At 42.9% G+C, this 18,467-nt stretch overlaps 2 protein-coding genes across 12 annotated transcripts in view; one reads left to right on the top strand and one right to left on the bottom strand.

Moving 5' to 3' along the window:
- rpa2 (replication protein A2) overlaps nucleotides 1-18,467 on the bottom strand; it is a 79,886-nt gene that overhangs the window by 34,673 nt on the left and 26,746 nt on the right. Inside the window, exon 1 of one of the 6 annotated variants that reach the window (XM_048557879.1) lies at nucleotides 484-636. The exons of the other annotated variants lie outside the window; for them this stretch is intronic. Coding sequence (XP_048413836.1) covers nucleotides 484-502 — 19 coding nt within the window. The 5' untranslated portion in view covers nucleotides 503-636. Of the gene's footprint in view, nucleotides 1-483; nucleotides 637-18,467 lie in introns of those variants that run through there. 6 annotated transcript variants of the gene reach the window in all.
- The window catches only part of smpdl3b (sphingomyelin phosphodiesterase acid like 3B), a 66,484-nt gene continuing 63,854 nt past the window's right edge, over nucleotides 15,838-18,467 (top strand). For 5 of the 6 annotated variants that reach the window (XM_048557864.2, XM_048557866.1, XM_048557869.1 and 2 more), the window contains exon 1: nucleotides 15,838-15,926. In XM_048557864.2, the coding sequence (XP_048413821.1) occupies nucleotides 15,866-15,926 (61 nt within the window). In that variant the 5' untranslated portion in view covers nucleotides 15,838-15,865. Of the gene's footprint in view, nucleotides 15,927-16,448; nucleotides 16,564-18,467 lie in introns of all 6 variants that reach the window. The other variant, XM_048557865.2, reaches the window with a different exon arrangement.

Below are 18,467 nucleotides of genomic sequence, written 5' to 3'. Positions count from 1 at the left end.
AAGTAAAAAGAATTCACATCACAAATTCAGTTTATAAAGAAAGTGCATAAGGTATTTTACAACGTATGACTTTTAAAACTGTATGATTTTATTTTTCCTAAAAAGCACACCTCTTTTAAGGAACAAATATCACAACCAGAGTTTACAAACATATCTAGGCCTCAATACCCTATTCTACCCTCCCTGTCCATCCGCATGACCCGACTCACATCTCAACTCACTTCTTGTCACCTCCTGCTTCGTAAAATCATTTCCTCCCCTCCCTAAAATGCACTTTCGGTTTGTTTCACTCCGTTAAAGCCACCGGATGAAGTGGGGATCGAAACGCAAGAGAACAGGACAGGCAACGGCTGCCGGTCGACCCACCGCTCCGTCCGGGCCTGTAATCGGCTGAACCGTTCTTGCATCATGCAACCCCCAACTTGAAGCCATCTGCCCAGAAAAGTGGAAGACGCAAACAAACAAGCTCTCAACGCCCCTCACCCGGGTTGTTCCACATCATTCCCCTTTTGCGACCGTTTAACGGACGAAAATGCACTCAGACTGGACAAAACGCGCCAAGCAGGTCGCGCGCAGCAGTCTACCATTCACAGGCCTCAATGCTCAAATCCCTCGCCCAACCGTTGCCAGGGATTCCGGGTGGTGTGCTAGTATGTTCCCGCCCCCTCGCTCCCCCGCCTGTGATTGGTTTACCATAGTGAAGCACTGTTGGCCGCTGCAATTTTTATTACTGCCAGAGGGCTGGTTTGGTTTCTAGTTCTTTTCCATGATTGTTGTCAAGACTGTAAGTTCATACTTCATGACACATAATCACAGCTTCTTTTTCTTGGGCAGTCCTTCGGTATCAACAGTGACTTTCTTCCACCCCAAAGTCCTGGGTCTCGAAATGACTAAGCAGCCCAATGTTTGATTCGCATGCTCTACCACAAGGGAGGTCGGTAATGTTTGAAGTTTTGGGATGATAAGGATTTTTGCATTCTCCTTCCAACGCTACATCTGGGCCTGTCAGAGTAATCATTAAAACTTTTCATATACACAAACCAAAATCAAGTTTCTCTAGTTGAAATTATAAACTTCAAAATAAATGACATTAAAATATATACAAATTATTCACCTTACATCACAACGTGTGCATTCAGGGGCCAAGCTTGGGACTAGCATTGATACATTAATAGAAGCGTGTGACCTTATTTGCAAGGAAAAAGATCTTGTATCAACTTGCGCCCAATGCACAGTATTGCCCTTACTGACTGTCACAATCCACAGCAATCCTCGAAAAGTTTGGGTCCTTCGAAAATGCTGCTTCTCCAGTTTGGGTGGTCTTAGCCTTGGGATTTCTTCCAGTCGGTGAGGATATTGTTTTTCTTCAGGGAGGTTTGCAGTCATCTGTAAAATGTTTACTCCTGGTATCCTTTTCATTAATGATGCTTGCAGTAAAGAGCTTGTTTTGGAACAAGTGCTTGGATAATGGGATAAAACAAACCTGTTGATGTAGATCTGAAACAAAATCAGAAACTGCTGGCAAATCTCAGGGGGAGGCAATGGCCTAGCAGCATTATCAATAGACTATTAATCCAGAGATTCAGATAATGATCTGGGCATGCGGGTTTGAATGCTTGCCGTGGCAGATGGCAGAATTTGAATTCAAAAAAGATATCTGGAATTAAAAATCTAATGGTGACCATAAATCTGTTGTCGATTGTCAGAAAAGCCTGTCTGGTTCACTGATGTCCTTTAGGGAAGGAAATTTACCTGGTCTGACTTACATATGACTCCATACCCACAGAGTGGTTGACTCTGAACTGCCTTCTTGGCAATCAGGGATAGGCAGTAAATGCTGCCTAGCCTGCGATGCCCTCATCTCATTAATGAATAAAGAAAAAAAAATCCAGCATCATCTATGGGATGAGAGCAAAGCTAATGTTTATGGCAGCAGAGTTGCTCCATGTTTAGCACTGCTGCTTCACAGCACCAGGGTCCCGAGTTGAATTCTGTCCTTGGGTGACTGCTGGTGTGGGTTTGCACATTCTTCCCATGCCTCTGTGGGTGTGCTGTGGTTTCCACCCATGTCCAAAGATGTGCAGGTTAGGTGGATTGCCATGCTAAAATTTCCCAGAGTGTCCAGGAATGTGTAAGCTAGGTGGGTTAGCCATGAGAAATGCAAAGTTATAGAACAGGAAGATGGGACGCTCTTTGCAGAATCGGTGTGGACTCGATGTACCAAATGGCCTGCTTTCACACTGTAGGGATTCTATGATCTAAGTCTGGTAACTCTTTATCAGAACTATAGCAGGTAAGAAAAACTGGTATCCATGCTTAAGAGGGAGATAAAGGGAGACGTGAGCGGTTAGTTTGGGTTGGAGACCAGTGAAAGAGGGAGAAATATGAAAAGTCTGGTATTATGGATGCAGGCCAGGGCAGAAGAGAAGCTAAATGAGTGATAATGTGAGCTGCAGGTAGCAGAAAATGGGAAGCCTATGCTGAAAGTAAATCATGTAATGTAGTAAATGGCCTGACAGTGGGTGAATATGGGTTGGCTGTGCTAAAAACAACCAATGTCATAGAACATAGAACATAGAACATAGAACAGTACAGCACAGAACAGGCCCTTCAGCCCACAATGTTGTGCCGACCATTGATCCTCATGGATGCACCCTCAAATTTCTGTGACCATATGCATGTCCAGCAGTCTCTTAAATGACCCCAATGACCTTGCTTCCACAACTGCTGCTGGCAACGCATTCCATGCTCTCACAACTCTCTGCGTAAAGAACCTGCCTCTGACATCCCCTCTATACTTTCCACCAACCAGCTTAAAACTATGACCCCTCGTGCTAGCCATTTCTGCCCTGGGAAATAGTCTCTGGCTATCAACTCTATCTATGCCTCTCATTATCTTGTATACCTCAATTAGGTCCCCTCTCCTCCTCCTTTTCTCCAATGAAAAGAGACCGAGCTCAGTCAACCTCTCTTCATAAGATAAGCCCTCCAGTCCAGGCAGCATCCTGGTAAACCTCCTCTGAACCCTCTCCAAAGCATCCACATCTTTCCTATAATAGGGCGCCCAGAACTGGACGCAGTATTCCAAGTGCGGTCTAACCAAAGTTTTATAGAGCTGCAACAAGATCTCACGACTCTTAAACTCAATCCCCCTGTTAATGAAAGCCAAAACACCATATGCTTTCTTAACAACCCTGTCCACTTGGGTGGCCATTTTAAGGGATCTATGTATCTGCACACCAAGATCCCTCTGTTCCTCCACGCTGCCAAGAATCCTATCCTTAATCCTGTACTCAGCTTTCAAATTCGACCTTCCAAAATGCATCACCTCGCATTTATCCAGGTTGAACTCCATCTGCCACCTCTCAGCCCATCTCTGCATCCTGTCAATGTCCCGCTGCAGCCTACAACAGCCCTCTACACTGTCAACGACACCTCCGACCTTTGTGTCGTCTGCAAACTTGCTGACCCATCCTTCAATTCCCTCGTCCAAGTCATTAATAAAAATTACAAACAGTAGAGGCCCAAGGACAGAGCCCTGTGGAACCCCACTCACCACTGACTTCCAGGCAGAATATTTTCCTTCTACTACCACTCGCTGTCTTCTGTTGGCCAGCCAATTCTGTATCCAAGCAGCTAAGTTCCCCTGTATCCCATTCCTCCTGACCTTCTGAATGAGCCTTCCATGGGGAACCTTATCAAATGCCTTACTGAAGTCCATATACACCACATCCACAGCTTGACCCTCATCAACCTTACTAGTCACATCCTCAAAAAACTCGATAAGGTTTGTAAGGCATGACCTACCCCTCACAAAGCCGTGTTGACTGTATTTGATCAAGCCATGCTCTTCCAGATGGTCATAAATCTTATCCCTCAGAATCCTTTCTAACACCTTGCAGACGACAGACGTGAGACTTACCGGTCTATAATTGCCGGGGATTTCCCTATTTCCTTTCTTGAAGAGAGGAATTACATTTGCCTCTCTCCAGTCCTCAGGTACGACTCCAGTGGAGAGCGAGGATGCAAAGATCTTCGCAAGTGGCGAAGCAATTGCATTTCTCGCTTCCCAAAGCAGCCGAGGACAAATCTGATCCGGGCCTGGCGACTTGTCAATCTTAATGTTTGACAAAATTTTCAGTACATCAGCTTCCTCTATCTCTATCCATTCCAGCATGCACACCTGCTCTTCAAAGGTTTCATTCACTACACAGGTCGTTTCTTTCGTAAAGACAGAAGCAAAAAACTCATTTAGGGCTTCCCCTACCTCCTCAGGCTCCACACACAAGTTCCCTATGCTATCCCTGATCGGCCCTACTCTTTCTTTGACCATTCTCTTATTCCTCACGTAAGTGTAAAATGCCTTTGTGTTTTCCCGGATTCCTTCTGCCAAGCCTTTCTCGTGCCCCCTCCTGGCTCTCCTCAGACCATTTTTGAGCTCCTTCCTTGCCTGCATGTAATCCTCTCTAGCTGAACTTGACCCTAGCTTCCTCCACCTTATGTAAGCTACCTTCTTCCTTTTCACTAGAAGCTCCACCGCTCTCGTCATCCAAGGTTCCTTTATCTTACCCCGTCTTGCCTGTCTCAGAGGGACATATTTACTCATCACTCCCAACAACTGTTCCTTAAACCATCTCCACATGTCTATAGTTCCCTTACCATGGAACAACTGCTCCCAGTCCATGCTTCCTAACTCGTGTCTAATCGCATCATAGTTTCCTCTTCCCCAATTAAATATCCTCCCATTCTGCCTAATCCTCTCCTTCTCCATAGCTATGTAGAATGAGAGAGTGTTATGGTCACTATCACCAAAATGCTCTCCCACCACAAGATCTGATACCTGCCCCGGCTCGTTTCCGAGCACCAAGTCTAGAATGGCCTCTCCCCTCGTCGGCCTGTCAACGTACTGCGTTAGGAAACCCTCCTGAACACACCTTACAAAATAATAGAACTGGGTGTGGGAGTATGTAAACAACATAGATGTCATAATAGAACTGGGTGTGGGAGTATGTAAACAACATAGATGGATGGAATCAAGCTCTAAAGTTATTGAACTCAGACGTTGTGTGCCAGAGGCTACAGGGTCCCTATGCAGGAAATGAGATGCTGTTCTTTGAGCTTGTGCTGAGGCTCACTCATTCTCTTCCTTCCCACAGCAGGGGTCCTCGGTCCTCACTTTCACCCCACCAGCCTGTGCATCCAAAGGATTGTAAGCCGCCATTTCCATCAGCTCTAACAGGATGCCACAACCAGACACATCTTTCCCTTTGTATCAGTGATAATGGGAACTGCAGACGCTGGAGAATCCAAGATAACAAAATGTGAAGCTGGATGAACACAGCAGGCCAAGCAGCTCCTGAAATGCTGCTTGGCCTGCTGTGTTCATCCAGCTTCACATCTTTCCCTTTCCTCCTTTGTCACTAATATGTGGGACCACTCCCTTAAAGTCACCTTAGCCTACTCCTTTTTCATTCCCAACACCTCCCCACACCAATACAGTGATAGTAGAAGGTACAAAACCTCCCTCCTCTACCTTCTCCGTCCTCACCCTCCAAGTCCCCAGATATACCTCCCAGGTGAAGTGGCAACTTACCCGCATTTCATTCAAACCAGTCTACTATATTCACTGTTCACAGTATGGTCTCGTCTATAGCGGGGAAAAGCAACATAGACTGTGTGATTTCTTTGCAAAACCCCTGCATTCTGTTGGTAAAAATGACACTGAGCTTCCAGTCGCCTGCTACTTCACCACACCATGTTCCCATTACAACATTTCTGTTGCTGATCTGCTACAGTGTTCCAGCAAGCCTAAGCTCAAGCAATTTTGCCAGCAATTTCTGGTTTTGATGAAGATAATGTGGCACACCCAATGCAGCTGACTGAATGTAGCCAGCACGTACTTCTACTACTATGTCTTTTGGTCAGTGCCTGGATACAGTGAGTATTGGCCTGAGTGAGGACATTGGTACTGGAGCATCAAATCTGAAGGATCTGTAGGAGTATCTCTGATGATATTTTTCAAGAGATTGAGCTTCATCTATACGTTGTTTATGCCTTCATAGTTCAAAAAGGAGTGCTTGTAATACTGCTGCCCTGCAGATGTTCATCATTGTTGTCAGGCTTGAGGTCATGGTTCAGTCACTTTGATCCTGCTAAAGTCTGTACCAGCATACCGGAGATGACATTGAATTTCACTGTTCATGTCAGTCCTGACTGAAAGGAGGCCCCTGAGATAAGGGAATTGGATTCACCTTATCCATGGCTCACTTTGGATTGTGATAGTCGGACAATGTTGCGCAGTGGTAGGAAGTTGGTAGAGGACCTTTATTTTCCAAGTGTTTAGCCTAAGGTAAACTTTTCATATTCCTCCATTAATGCATCAATGATAAAACTTGTATCTTGGCCTCTGAGTGCATGCATTGTGACATAAGATGTATAATTTTGTACATTTTAAATGTCATTTATTTTGGAGTTTGGATTTTCAATTCGTGGTATTCAGTTTTGGTCTGTGTATATGAAAGCTTTTAATGATCAACTGGTCAGTACTCTGGAGCCATGTATTTTTAAAATCGATGTGAGAGAGTGTTCCTGGTGTCATAATCTGACTTTATTTCACTTAGAGAGCTTTATGAGCATATGGAGTAAACATTGAACAGCATTAACTTGCTTTCAGTTAGAAGAATCAAGGTTTTCTTTGCTTAAGGAAAAAATACACAGATTGGAAAGCTTTTGATCTCAGTTTACAGAGTTCCTGGTTGAAGTTAGAGATAGAAACACATTTCCTCCTGTGATGTAAACTGAGAGAGATCTGGGCTAGTGAGATAATAAAGTGTGAAGCAGGATGAACACAGCAGGCCAAGCAGCATCTCAGGAGCACAAAAGCTGACGTTTCAGGCCTAGACCCTTCATCAGAGAGGGGGAAGGGGTGAGGGTTCTGGAATAAATAGAGAGAGAGGGGGAGGCGGACCAAAGATGGAGAGAAAAGAAGATAGGTGGAGAGGACGGTATAGGTGGGGAGGTAGGGAGGGGATAGGTCAGTCCAAGGAAGACAGACAGGTCAAGGAGGTGGGATGAGGTTAGAATGTAGGAGATGGAGGTGCGGCTTGGGCTGCGAGGAAGGGATGGGTGAGAGGAAGAACAGGTTAGGGAGGCAGAGACAGGTTGGACTGGTTTTGGGGTGCAGTGGGTGGAGGGGAAGAGCTGGGCTGGTTGTGTGGTGCAGTGGGGGGAGGGGACGAACTGGGCTGGTTTTGGGATGCAGTGGGGGAAGGGGAGATTTTGAAGCTGGTGAAGTCCACATTGATACCATTGGGCTGCAGGGTTCGCAAGCGGAATATGAGTTGCTGTTCCTGCAACCTTCGGGTGGCATCATTGTGGCACTGCAGGAGGCCCATGATGGACATGTCATCTAAAGAACGGGAAGTGGAGTTGAAATGGTTCGCGACTGGCAGGTGCAGTTGTTTATTACGAACCGAGCAGAGGTGTTCTGCAAAGCGGTCCCCAAGCCTCCGCTTGGTTTCCCCAATGTAGAGGAAGCCACACCGGGTACAATGGATACAGTATACCACATTGGCAGATGTGCAGGTGAACTTCTGCTTAATGTGGAAAGTCATCTTGGGGCCTGGGATGGGAGTGAGGGAGGAGGTGTGGGGGCAACTGTAGCACTTCCTGTGGTTGCAGCGGAAGGTGCCGGGTATGGTGGGGTTGGAGGGCAGTGTGGAGCGAACAAGGGAGTCATGGAGAGAGTGGTCTCTCCAGAAAGCAGACAAGGGTGGGGATGGAAAAATGTCTTGGGTGGTGGGGTTGGATTGTAAATGGCAGAAGTGTGGGAGGATGATGCGTTGTATCCGGAGGTTGGTGGGGAGGTGTGTGAGGACGAGGGGGATCCTCTGGGGGCAGTTGTGGCAGGGGCGGGGTGTGAGGGATGTGTTGCAGGAAATGTGGGAGATGTGGTCAAGGGCATTCTCGACCACTGTGGGGAGGAAAGTTGCGGTCCTTGAAGAACGTAGACATCTGGGATGTGCGGGAGTGGAATGCCTCATCGTGGGAGCAGATGCGGCGGAGGAATTGGGAATAGGGGATGGAATTTTTGCAGGAGGGTGGGTAGGAGGAGGTGTATTCTAGGTAGCTGTGGGAGTCGGTGGGCTTGAAATGGACATCAGTTACAAGCTGGTTGCCTCACCCCATCCCCCTCTCTGATGAGTGGTCTAGGCCCGAAACGTCAGCTTTTGTGCCCCTGAAATGCTGCTTGACCTGCTATGTTCATCCAGCTTCACACTTTATTATCTTGGATTCTCCAGCATCTGCAGTTCCATTATCTCTGGGCTAGTGAGATACATTTTTTTTTGTGTGTGTCTGAATTTAATCATTGTAAATATTTCTGTAGCCATGTTTATTTCCGTTATAATGTGTTGGAGGTACTTGGGCACCAATGACGGATTATTATTTACTTGTTGGTAACCCAGCAACGTTAGTAATGAGGTCTCAAGTTTTATTGGAGATTTCTGAAACTTGTTTATTGTTCCAGGCTGGTGCTGGGAGGCAGCTTAGATAACATAGTTTTTTTTCAGCCTTACAGTGGCTTTAAACAATCCTATGAAGTTCTTCTATGAAGATACTTGTATGTACCACAGCTCCTGAGAAAGGAAGGCATAGTGAAACGAGATTGCTTTACAGTAAGAGTCAGTGTTTGTATCAGATTAGAAGTGTTGGGATAAAATTGTGAAGAGCTTACTTGGGCCTGAGTATGTTTAAGCTCAAGTGCGTGAATAGTTCCCTGAAGAAACAATCTGCAGTTCCAGTCTGTAACCAAAAGCACAAATGAGATAAACCTGTTAGAGACAGTGACTCTGGGGTGAGTACGTTATGAGTGCTGTTTTTTGATACTGTACTAGGTGTGTTTTTGACTGTTGTAACAGGATGTGTTTTGGGTACAATACAAAAACTGTGTTTCGTTTCAGTTTATAAATATAAGTGTTTGGGGATTGATGGGATTTTGTATAGTAGATAGTTTGGTATACTGTATTTTGTTTTCATTGCATTCGTTAGTAAACTTCTATTTTATTATTTAAACAAAATCTGCAACATTGTGTTTCAATGTTTCAGTGAAAGACCACATTCTTAATACCAAATCAAAATATGATTGCCAAACCATGTCTCATTCTGGGATCTAACTTGTCTAGTAATGATATCAACTGAGATCATAAAATTGGTAGCTCCTCCAGGATTTTAGAGGGATCTGAAGAAAAGTAGTTTATCACACAGAATTTGAAGATAGCTTTGAATGTTGCTAAGAGTTTTCTGGAAGTGGAAAGCACAATAGTGAATTATTTAAAACCTTTGATTAAGGCTAAACTGAGCGATTTAACAGATAACATGAAGGTGGAAGTAAAGAATCTTGTAAAGATGAGATGCTTGAAGTGACTGCAGCATTTGTAATTGGAATATGGGAAGCCTGGAAATAGGATGTCACAGCTAGAAATAGCTAAGATCCAAGAAGTTTTTAAAAGAACTTGACTTAAAGGGAAAAAAATAAATTAAAATCTTGAAATTGAAGAAAAAGCAACCCAGAGAATAAGAGGAAAGGATAACAGAGAAGAGCAGAGAAAAACACATTGAAAGATCGTATTTTAAACACTTGAGCTTCAAAGACAGAGAAACTAAAGAACTTAAATTGACCATGAATCAGCTACGAGAAAGGAGGGAAATAATAAAAAAAAGATAAAAGAGATTTTAAAGTGTAGGCAGAAAGGCGTCAAAGTAATGAAGGGTAGAGGCTGAAACTGAAAAGTGATGTAAAGAAATTAACATATTTTCATTGTAATAAGATCGAACATTCCAAAGTTAATGGCTGGATAAAATGAGAGAACAATAGCAGCATTAAGTAAATATAAGATGTCTTAAAAAAAGGAGGCATCAAGAAAGGAAGGGGGTGCTAAAATTACCACTTATACAAAAGAACATGTTGCCCTGGAATGTACTAAGAAGGAAGTGAAGTCTCAGGGCATGAAAGTTCTGTTTTGAACACTGACAAGGAAAATTAGACTGTCGGAAGTTCTAAATATTTCATCCCAGAAGGGAAGTCATTTCCTTATGTTTCAAATTAAAGACATAAACCAATCAAGATACCATGAGATACTGCAGCATATTTACACGTAATGTTAGCTGATGACACGATTTGCATTCCAGAGGAGTTGATGAAGGGGAAATATTAATTGGGGATATACGTAGAGCTTATAAGCAAGTCTTATTACATAGATTGGATTACACAGTGACGTGGTAATTGGAGTAGTGAAACAAATTCATGTGGAGGGAATTGATATTATTTTAGGAAATTACTTGGCAGGTTAAAAATATAGGCTTCATCAGGAGTGCTAAAACAATTAGTGGTGATAAAATAAATCGAAATGTTACAAAAAGAACATCCTGGATTGTTTTCTGATTGTGGTGTGATTAGGTCTTAGACACATAAAATTAGATAAGATGTTTAGTTATCAGACACAGTTTTCAAAGGAAATCTGTAAAAGGTTAAAGGCAAAGAGAACCATACAGCACAGAAGGAGATCATGTGGCCCAGACAGAAGGTGATGGTGGAAGGTTGTTTTTCAGACTGGAGGCCTTGGTTCAGTGGTGTGCCACAAAGATTGGTGCTGAGTCCACTTCTTTTTGTCATTTGTATAAATGCTTTGGATGTGAATATAGGAGATCTGGTTAGTAGGTTTGCCAATGATAACAAAAGTGGTGATGTAGTGGATAATAAAGAAGGATTATTTTAAAGTACAATAGGACCTTGATCAGATGGTCCAATGGGCCAAGGAGTGGCAAATGGAGTTCCATTTAGACAAAAGAGAGATGTTGCATTTTGGTAAGGCAAATCACAGCAGGACTTATACACTTAATGATAGGGTCCTGGGAAGTGTCACTGAACAAAGAGACCTTGGGGTGCAAGTTCATGATTTCTTGAGAGTGGAGCTGTAGGTGGGCAGGGTAGTGAAGAAGGTGTTTGGTATGCTTGTCTTTCATAGTCAGTGCATTGAGTATAGGAGTTGAGAGGTCAAGTTACAGCTATACAGGACATGGGCTAGGTCACTTTGGAAGACTGCATTCAGTTGTGCTCCTGAGATGCTGCTGGGCCTGCTGTGTTCATCCAGCCTCACATTTTATTATCTTGCATTCAGTTGTTGTCTGCCTGCATAAGGAAAGATGGTGTTAAACTTGAAAGGATTTATAAAAGATTTACAAGGATGTTGTTGGGATTGGAGGATTTGTGTTTTAGGGAGCGGCTGAATGGCCTGGGGCTATTTTCCCTGGAGCATCAGAGGCTGAGGGGTGATCTTACAGAGGCTTATAAAGGAGCATGAATAGGGTGAATAGCCCAAGGTCTTCTTCATGGACTGGGAGAGTCCAAAACTGGAGGGCATAGGTTTAAGGTGAGAGAAGAAAGATTAAAAGGGATCTAAGGGGCAATCTTTTCTTGCAGAGGGTGGTGCCAGAAGAAGTGGTGGAGGTGGTTAAAATTACAACATTTAAAAGGCATGCGGAAGGGTATATGAATAGAAAGGGTTTAGAGGCATATAGGCCAAATGCTGAAAAATTGCAGTAGATTAATTAAGGATACCGGGTCCGCATGGACGGGTTGGACTGAAGGATCTGTTTCCATCCTGTACACCTCTATGGTTCTATTGATATGGATAACAGCTTCAATTCATAGTTTGGATTTAAAAAAGAAACCAGCTGTGAAGAAGATCTTCGCGAAAGAGAGATTGTGAAGGAAGGATTGCATGCTGCAGTGTCCTAATATATTGCTCCGTGGAGTCGCTTAGATTATGGGTACACATTCATGATTCTTTATGTACAACTTAACTACATCTTAGTTTTATCATAAGAGGGAATTTTAAAATGGGACTAGATTAATTTAGGATATGTGGTCGGCATGGACGAGTTGGACCGAAGGGTCTATTTCCTTGCTGTACAACTCGATAACTCTAATGGTCGCGTACTTCTAGAAATCCTCATGTAACCGCAATTGCAAGTGCTTATAGCTGATGTCCAGTTTCATGAAAGAGAGTTCCCCCTTCCCAGCTTTGTGTTTGAATCCTCTCTGTGAGGTATTAGGTATTTATCCAGCTGCAAAAAGCAGTTTACTATCTGTTTAAAATCCCCACAAAGGCAAACTGGTTCATCGGGTTTCACAATCAGCGTAACCAGTGCTGCTCCTTCCACAAACTGGAAAGGTTTCATGATTCCTTCGCTTTCCAGCCTTTTGATTTCTTTCTCTACTTTTGCCCATAAGGCAAATGGCGCTGGGCCATTCAGAATTGCTTCCTGGTCAGTATGCAAAGTAACTTCGGCCCTTCTGACAGTCCTAGACCTTCTTGAAAGACTTCCAGATATTTAATTAGGACTTCACTCAGGCAGCCATTTTCTAATTGAAAAATGTTGAGCCAATCTAGGTGAATCTCTCAACCAATTTCACTCCTTCAGGCTTGGGCCTGAGCCGTTTACTACAGTCAGCAGTAACTGAACCAGCCGCTTCTCATACGAGACCAGAACTGAAGTTGTACCCTTAATCTGCAAAGGTTACCTAGTGTAGGTTCTTAGTCTAGTCAAGGTCTTGTGCAAACCTAAGTGTTAGAGACCAGAACTAATTTCATTAAAGACTGATTCTACAATCACTGAAACGACAGTACCAGTATTGACTTCCATTAGAACTAGATGACCATTTAACCAAACATTTATTTTAATTGGCTCTGATTGGGATATTGCTACGTAATTTATCTGTTCCAAAACGATGTAGGTGGACTTTCCACTATGTGCAGTTTCCTCAACACTGGGCTAGGAGTTCTTTTACTCCATTTAGACTTTGCTGTCGAGTCCACATTCAGGCAGCAACTACAATGGCTTGCCAATCCTGACAAAACTATCAGATATTTATCCGAGGTTTGGCTTTGTTTTTGGGTCGTGCTTTGGGCTAACCTAGAGTCCTGTTGTTCAGGATATTAACTCAAGTGGTGTGCCCTAAGCTCATTCGGACTGGTGAGGATGTCCACTTCCTTCAAAATGTCCGGCAGCTCATATGCTCCACTTCCTGCACTTTCTTATGATGAAGACACTTATAATGCCTATTTGAAGTCCAGTTTGGCTTTAGTCAATAGGCGCTTTTGCGTAGTTACATCATTAAACACACATACCAAATGGTCTCTCAGCATCTCATTACGGGTTAAACCAAAGTCACATGCCTTTGCTAGTCATCTTAACCTAGCCAAAAATTCCGATACGTATTCCCCTGGTTCTTGAATTGCTGAGTAAAGACGATAGCGTCTCAAAATTCGGGGAAGCTTGGGGTTGTAATAATCCTTAACTAAATCTGTTAACTCTTGAAAGGTTTTAGTATCTGGTGCCACAGGGAAAGCTATGTTCCTAATGACTTAAAAAGCTGCCAATCCACAAGCCATCAGGAGAATTACTCATTGCTCTTCATCCTTCCCAATGTCATTTGCCTTGAAAAAGCAAAATTCTTTTCACAGGCTGGGCCCAATCTTCGGCAACAGAGTCAAATGAGACAAGCTTCCCAAATAACAGTATGATACCAGAAATGCTTACTCCAAGTTTAAGATGGCTATTGTAACTCAGTTTCTTTAGGAATGTACTTTACTCTTGTTACCTGAAGAAGCCTCACCAAAGACCTATACAACCTCAACGTGGCATCCCAACTCCTGTATTCAAAGATCTGAGCAATTAAGACAAATGTGATGAATGCCTTTTTGACCACCTTGTCTACATGTGACTCAAACTTGAAAGAATTATTTTCTTGAACCTCTAGATTTCTCTGTTCAACAACACTCCCCAAAAATCTACTTTTAATTATTAAAGCCCTGCCCTTGTTTGTTTTACCAAAATGCAGTACCTTGCATTTATCTAAATTAATCTCCATTTGCCACTCCTTAGCCCATTGAGCCAATTGATCAAGATCTCTTTGTAATCTTAAGATAACCTTCTTCACTGTCGACTCTACCATCAATTTTGGTGTCATCCCACAAACTTACTAACCATGCCTCCTACATTCTTATCCACATCTTTTATATAAATGATGACAAAAGTGGACCTGTACTGATCCCTGTGGAACACTGCTGGTTGCAGGCCTCCAGTATGGAAGACAACCCTCCACCACCACCCTCTGCCTCCTACCATCAATCCAATTTTTATCCAATTGGCAAGTTCTCCCTGAATCCGATGCAATACAACTTTACTATTTAGTCTCCCGTATGGAAGCTTGTCAAAGGCCTTATTAAGTGTAAATGACATCTATCACTCTACCCTCATCAATCGTTTTGGTTACTGCCTCAAAAAATCTCAATCAAGATTGTGAGACACGAGTTTATGGTCAATAGTAGCCCCAAAGATGTTGGTAGTGGGGCTATCAATGATGGTAACACCACTGAATATTAACGGGCAGTAGTTAGATTGCCTCTTATTGGAGATGATCATTGCCTGGCATTTGTGTAGCACAAATGTTTCTTGTCGCTTGGCAGCCCAAACCTAGATATTGTCCAGATCTTGTTGCATTTGAACATGACAGCTTCAGTATCTGAGAAGGCGCAAACGATGCTGAACATTGTGTAATCATTGGCATACATCCCCACTTCTGATCTGTTACTGCCACCCTTTCCAGTTGAGCATTCCAGATTCTATAACTCACTGAGGGAATGTTTCCTTGTTTCCCCCTCTAGAAAGGGAATATTTTTTCTGTAAACTCAAATCCTCTCACAGCCTTTAAAATCTCCAGTGGTCCAAGGAAAATAGATCCAATGCTTCTAATGACTTCTCAGAACGGACATCCCTCTTCCCTGGTTGTGGTTTATTCTTTAAAGCTATTTAACTTTTTCCAGAAGTGTGCTGCACAGAATTATTCAGAGTATACCTCCAGTTCTTCCCTCCTTGACCAAGCATTTGTTCACCGAGCTATAATGTCCTTTTGTGGCTCAGTATCGTAATTTTTCACATAATCTGTGATGCACCTTGAGACATTAAATTACATTAAAGAGTGCTGTATAAGTATATATTTCTGTTATTGTTGAGACCTAATCAATGTTTTCTAAATTTCTGCCATTATCTCTTAATTTTTACAAGATAATCTCAATTTAAAAACTTGAGTAAGTGCCATTTTCAATATTTACGTACAAAGACACCAAGGTCTCTGCTGAGTAATGTTTCGTAGAACTGTTCTATTTGCAGCGGACTATCTTTCCATTACAACTGGTGAGGTAAGAAATACAGCAAGGTGAAAATGATCTGATGATCTTTTTCTGCAACATTGTTGAGGATTAGATTTGATCAGCGTACTGGGGATAAGCCCCATACTTCACTTCAAAATTGTCCCATAAGGTCTTTTAGACCCACCTGAACACACAGATGGAGTTTTGATTTAACATCTTGATTGAAATGCAGCACTTCCAACAGTGTTGCATTCCGTCAGTACTATATGGAATATCAGCCTTTGTGCTTAACTGTCAGGCCTGATACTTGAACCTACAACTTTCTCTTACAGAAACAAGACTATGACCACTGAGCCACAGTTGTGATTTAGCAGTAAAGCTGTGAGTGGCAATGCAGCATGTAATCAGTGGGAAATAATCTGGGTGATGAGCTAGATTAATTTCTGCTGGTGTAAGGAGATGTGTAGAGGGAAATGATTACAGATGGTTTTATCTTGAGGTTTAACAAGGTATAAATGGCTTTTAGAGTAGGATTTTGGGTGTCATTCAAAGTTCTTTCATTTGGGCCATAATAAAACTTTAAACTCTGGAACTTTGGCCTTTAATTCAGTTGAGTGATCAGTAACAGTACACACACTGCTCTCGTAACAATGAAACTTCTAGGCTTTCTTCTCTTTATTACTAACTTTGGGATCATTTTCAGCCAGGGAGGTAAGGCCTGGTTAGTTTTAAATTACTTAATTCAATTGGAGATGAAAATATCATGTACTTGGTTAACTCCTAAATTGTCTGTTTGATCACGGTATGCTGATCAGCCTCTGAAATTTCATGAATGATGTTACATGAAACTAAGTTGTTATTGTGACTGAGGCCAGAACAGAACAGCGAGTAATACATTTTGCTGTTATGTTTTTGCTTTTATATTAAATGCCTTGATTTATTATTGCAAGTATACCCACACACATAAAAACCACAGTTGAGGTACAGTATTGCATGTCCAAAGGTCATCATCATTTACTTTTGAGTGAATCAGCTGTTAACAAAGAGTTTTAATGTTGTGTTGAATCCTACCCTGGGTGGAATTTTGGATTATTTTAAACGACTGGCAAATTCTTAAATTCATTTCCTAGTGTAGCTACTCAGAATTTGGAAGATGATGACAGAAGCAACTCACTGGAACTTAATAAATGGCCACTTCAGGTCATTAACAAGCTTGCTATCATTCTCATTTAGGAGCTAGATTTGGATTTTCATTTCAAGTGTCAGCTTTGATGTACCTTCAGAGTCACAACAGGGAAGTGAAGGTATCTGACGTACCAGGAAGCTACCTACCCACACCAGGACAGAGGTAAAGGCACCATTGAGGTACACGATGACAAAACTTTAGTGTGGTATTTATGTGTAGAAGGATGCTACTACCGTTCCTCTTTCTTTGTTTGTTTGTTTCTAAGGGCCAATTTAGTTTCCAATACTAGGGAGACAACTGCATGTGAATCTATAGTGTTTGAAACCAGGTGGATCTTGTCGACTGTTAGGTCCTTGAGCGGAGTTGTTAACTTGGGCCAATCAGGAAGCCCAGGCTGTCCAATATAAATTATATAAATATAAATTTAGAATCTGCCCAGTTGAGGGGACTGACTCTGAGCTGGTGTATTGTGCCCAGGTAACCAAAGGATGACAGGGTACCAGCCCCTGAAATAACTGCACAGAGTCCTAAAAAGAAGTAGCTCTCATCTTAACACTATACAGTTTATTTGTAGCAGTAAAGGTACAAGTTAGGCTGGCTAGACATTGTTGCTAAGGCTATTGGGAAACAGATGACACTTTTGTTCCCCTTAAATGTCCAAAGCTATTATGCCCATTTCCCCAGCCAAGACTGTATAATGTCATCATTTTGGGTGGAGCTTAATGCAGTCTCCCGTGCTAATCCTTTTGGAAACTTACCTTATAGAACTGTTAGATACAGGTACAGCAAGTGATTAGGAAGAGAAATACTTTGTTGCTATTTATTGCAAGGGAATTGGAATATATTAGGGAAGTAGTACTGCAGCTGTATGACATCTTGGTCAAATCACATCTGGAGGATAATTTTGTTAAGTTTTGTAAAAACTTATTTGTAAAAAAAAAATGTAATTCTGTTGGAAACAGTTAAGAGAAGGTTCACTCCACTCCTTCCTGAAATGAGGGGTTTATTTTATGAAGAAAGATGAACTGTTTGTGCCTGTATCCAATGGCAGTTAGAAAAAAAGAGAGATGATCTCACTAAACAATAAAAGATCCTGAAGGGACTTAATAGAGTGAATAGCAGGAGTTGGGAAGGTCTTCGCCTGCGTGGTCCTGAACAGAATACAGAAAATTGCTGAAAGGGTGTACCCCGAATCCCAGTGCGGTTTCAGTTCAGAACGCTCCACAATCAACATGATTTTCTCCCTCCGACAGCTACAAGAGAAATGCCAAGGGCAAAGACAACCATTCTGCATCGCTTTCATTGACCTCATGAAGGCATTCGACCTTGTGAGCAGAGACGGCTTGTTCAAAATCCTGGCCAGGATTGGTTGCCCTCTGAGACTCCTCAGAATAGTCCAGTCGTTTCATGTGGATATGAAAGGCGTCGTTCAATTTGACGGCTCTTCTTTGGAGGCTTTCAACATCCGCAGCGGTGTGAAGCAGGGCTTTGTGCTTGCCCCCACCCTGTTCGGCATCTTCTTCGCAGTCATGCTGAAACACGAGTTTGGAACATCAACTGATGGTGTCCACGTCCACACCAGATCGGACAGAAGGCTGTTTAGTCTGTCCCAGCTGAGGGCAAAATCCAAGGTTCGTGAAGTACTCATTAGAGACATGTTGTTTGCAGATGACGCAGCATTGGCAGCACACTCTGAAGAGCAACTGCAGCGCCTTATGGACAACCTGTCAAGAGCCTGCCAGGAATTTAGCCTGAAGAAGACCAATGTGCTGGGTCAAGACATTGAGCACTCCCCTGTCATCACCATCAACTACTACACGCTGGAGGTAGCCCACGAATTCTCATACCTCGGCTCCACCATCACAGACAGCCTCTCCCTGGACTCTAAGATCAACAGGCGGATTGGACGAGCAGCCTCCACATTTCGCAGGCTGACCAAGAAAGTCTGGGAGAACAAAAAGCTGACTACGAACACCAAGATTGGAGTCTACAGGGCATGCGTCCTCAGCACACTGCTGTATGGCAGCGAGATCTGGAGCCTCTAGTCCAGACAAGAGCGGCGTCTC

Source organism: Stegostoma tigrinum, chromosome 24, assembly GCF_030684315.1.
Source record: "Stegostoma tigrinum isolate sSteTig4 chromosome 24, sSteTig4.hap1, whole genome shotgun sequence".
In the NCBI taxonomy this organism is placed as follows: Eukaryota; Metazoa; Chordata; class Chondrichthyes; order Orectolobiformes; family Stegostomatidae; genus Stegostoma; species Stegostoma tigrinum.
The sequence above is the reverse complement of the archived record's forward strand: the minus strand, read 5'-3'. Positions and strand labels throughout refer to the sequence as shown.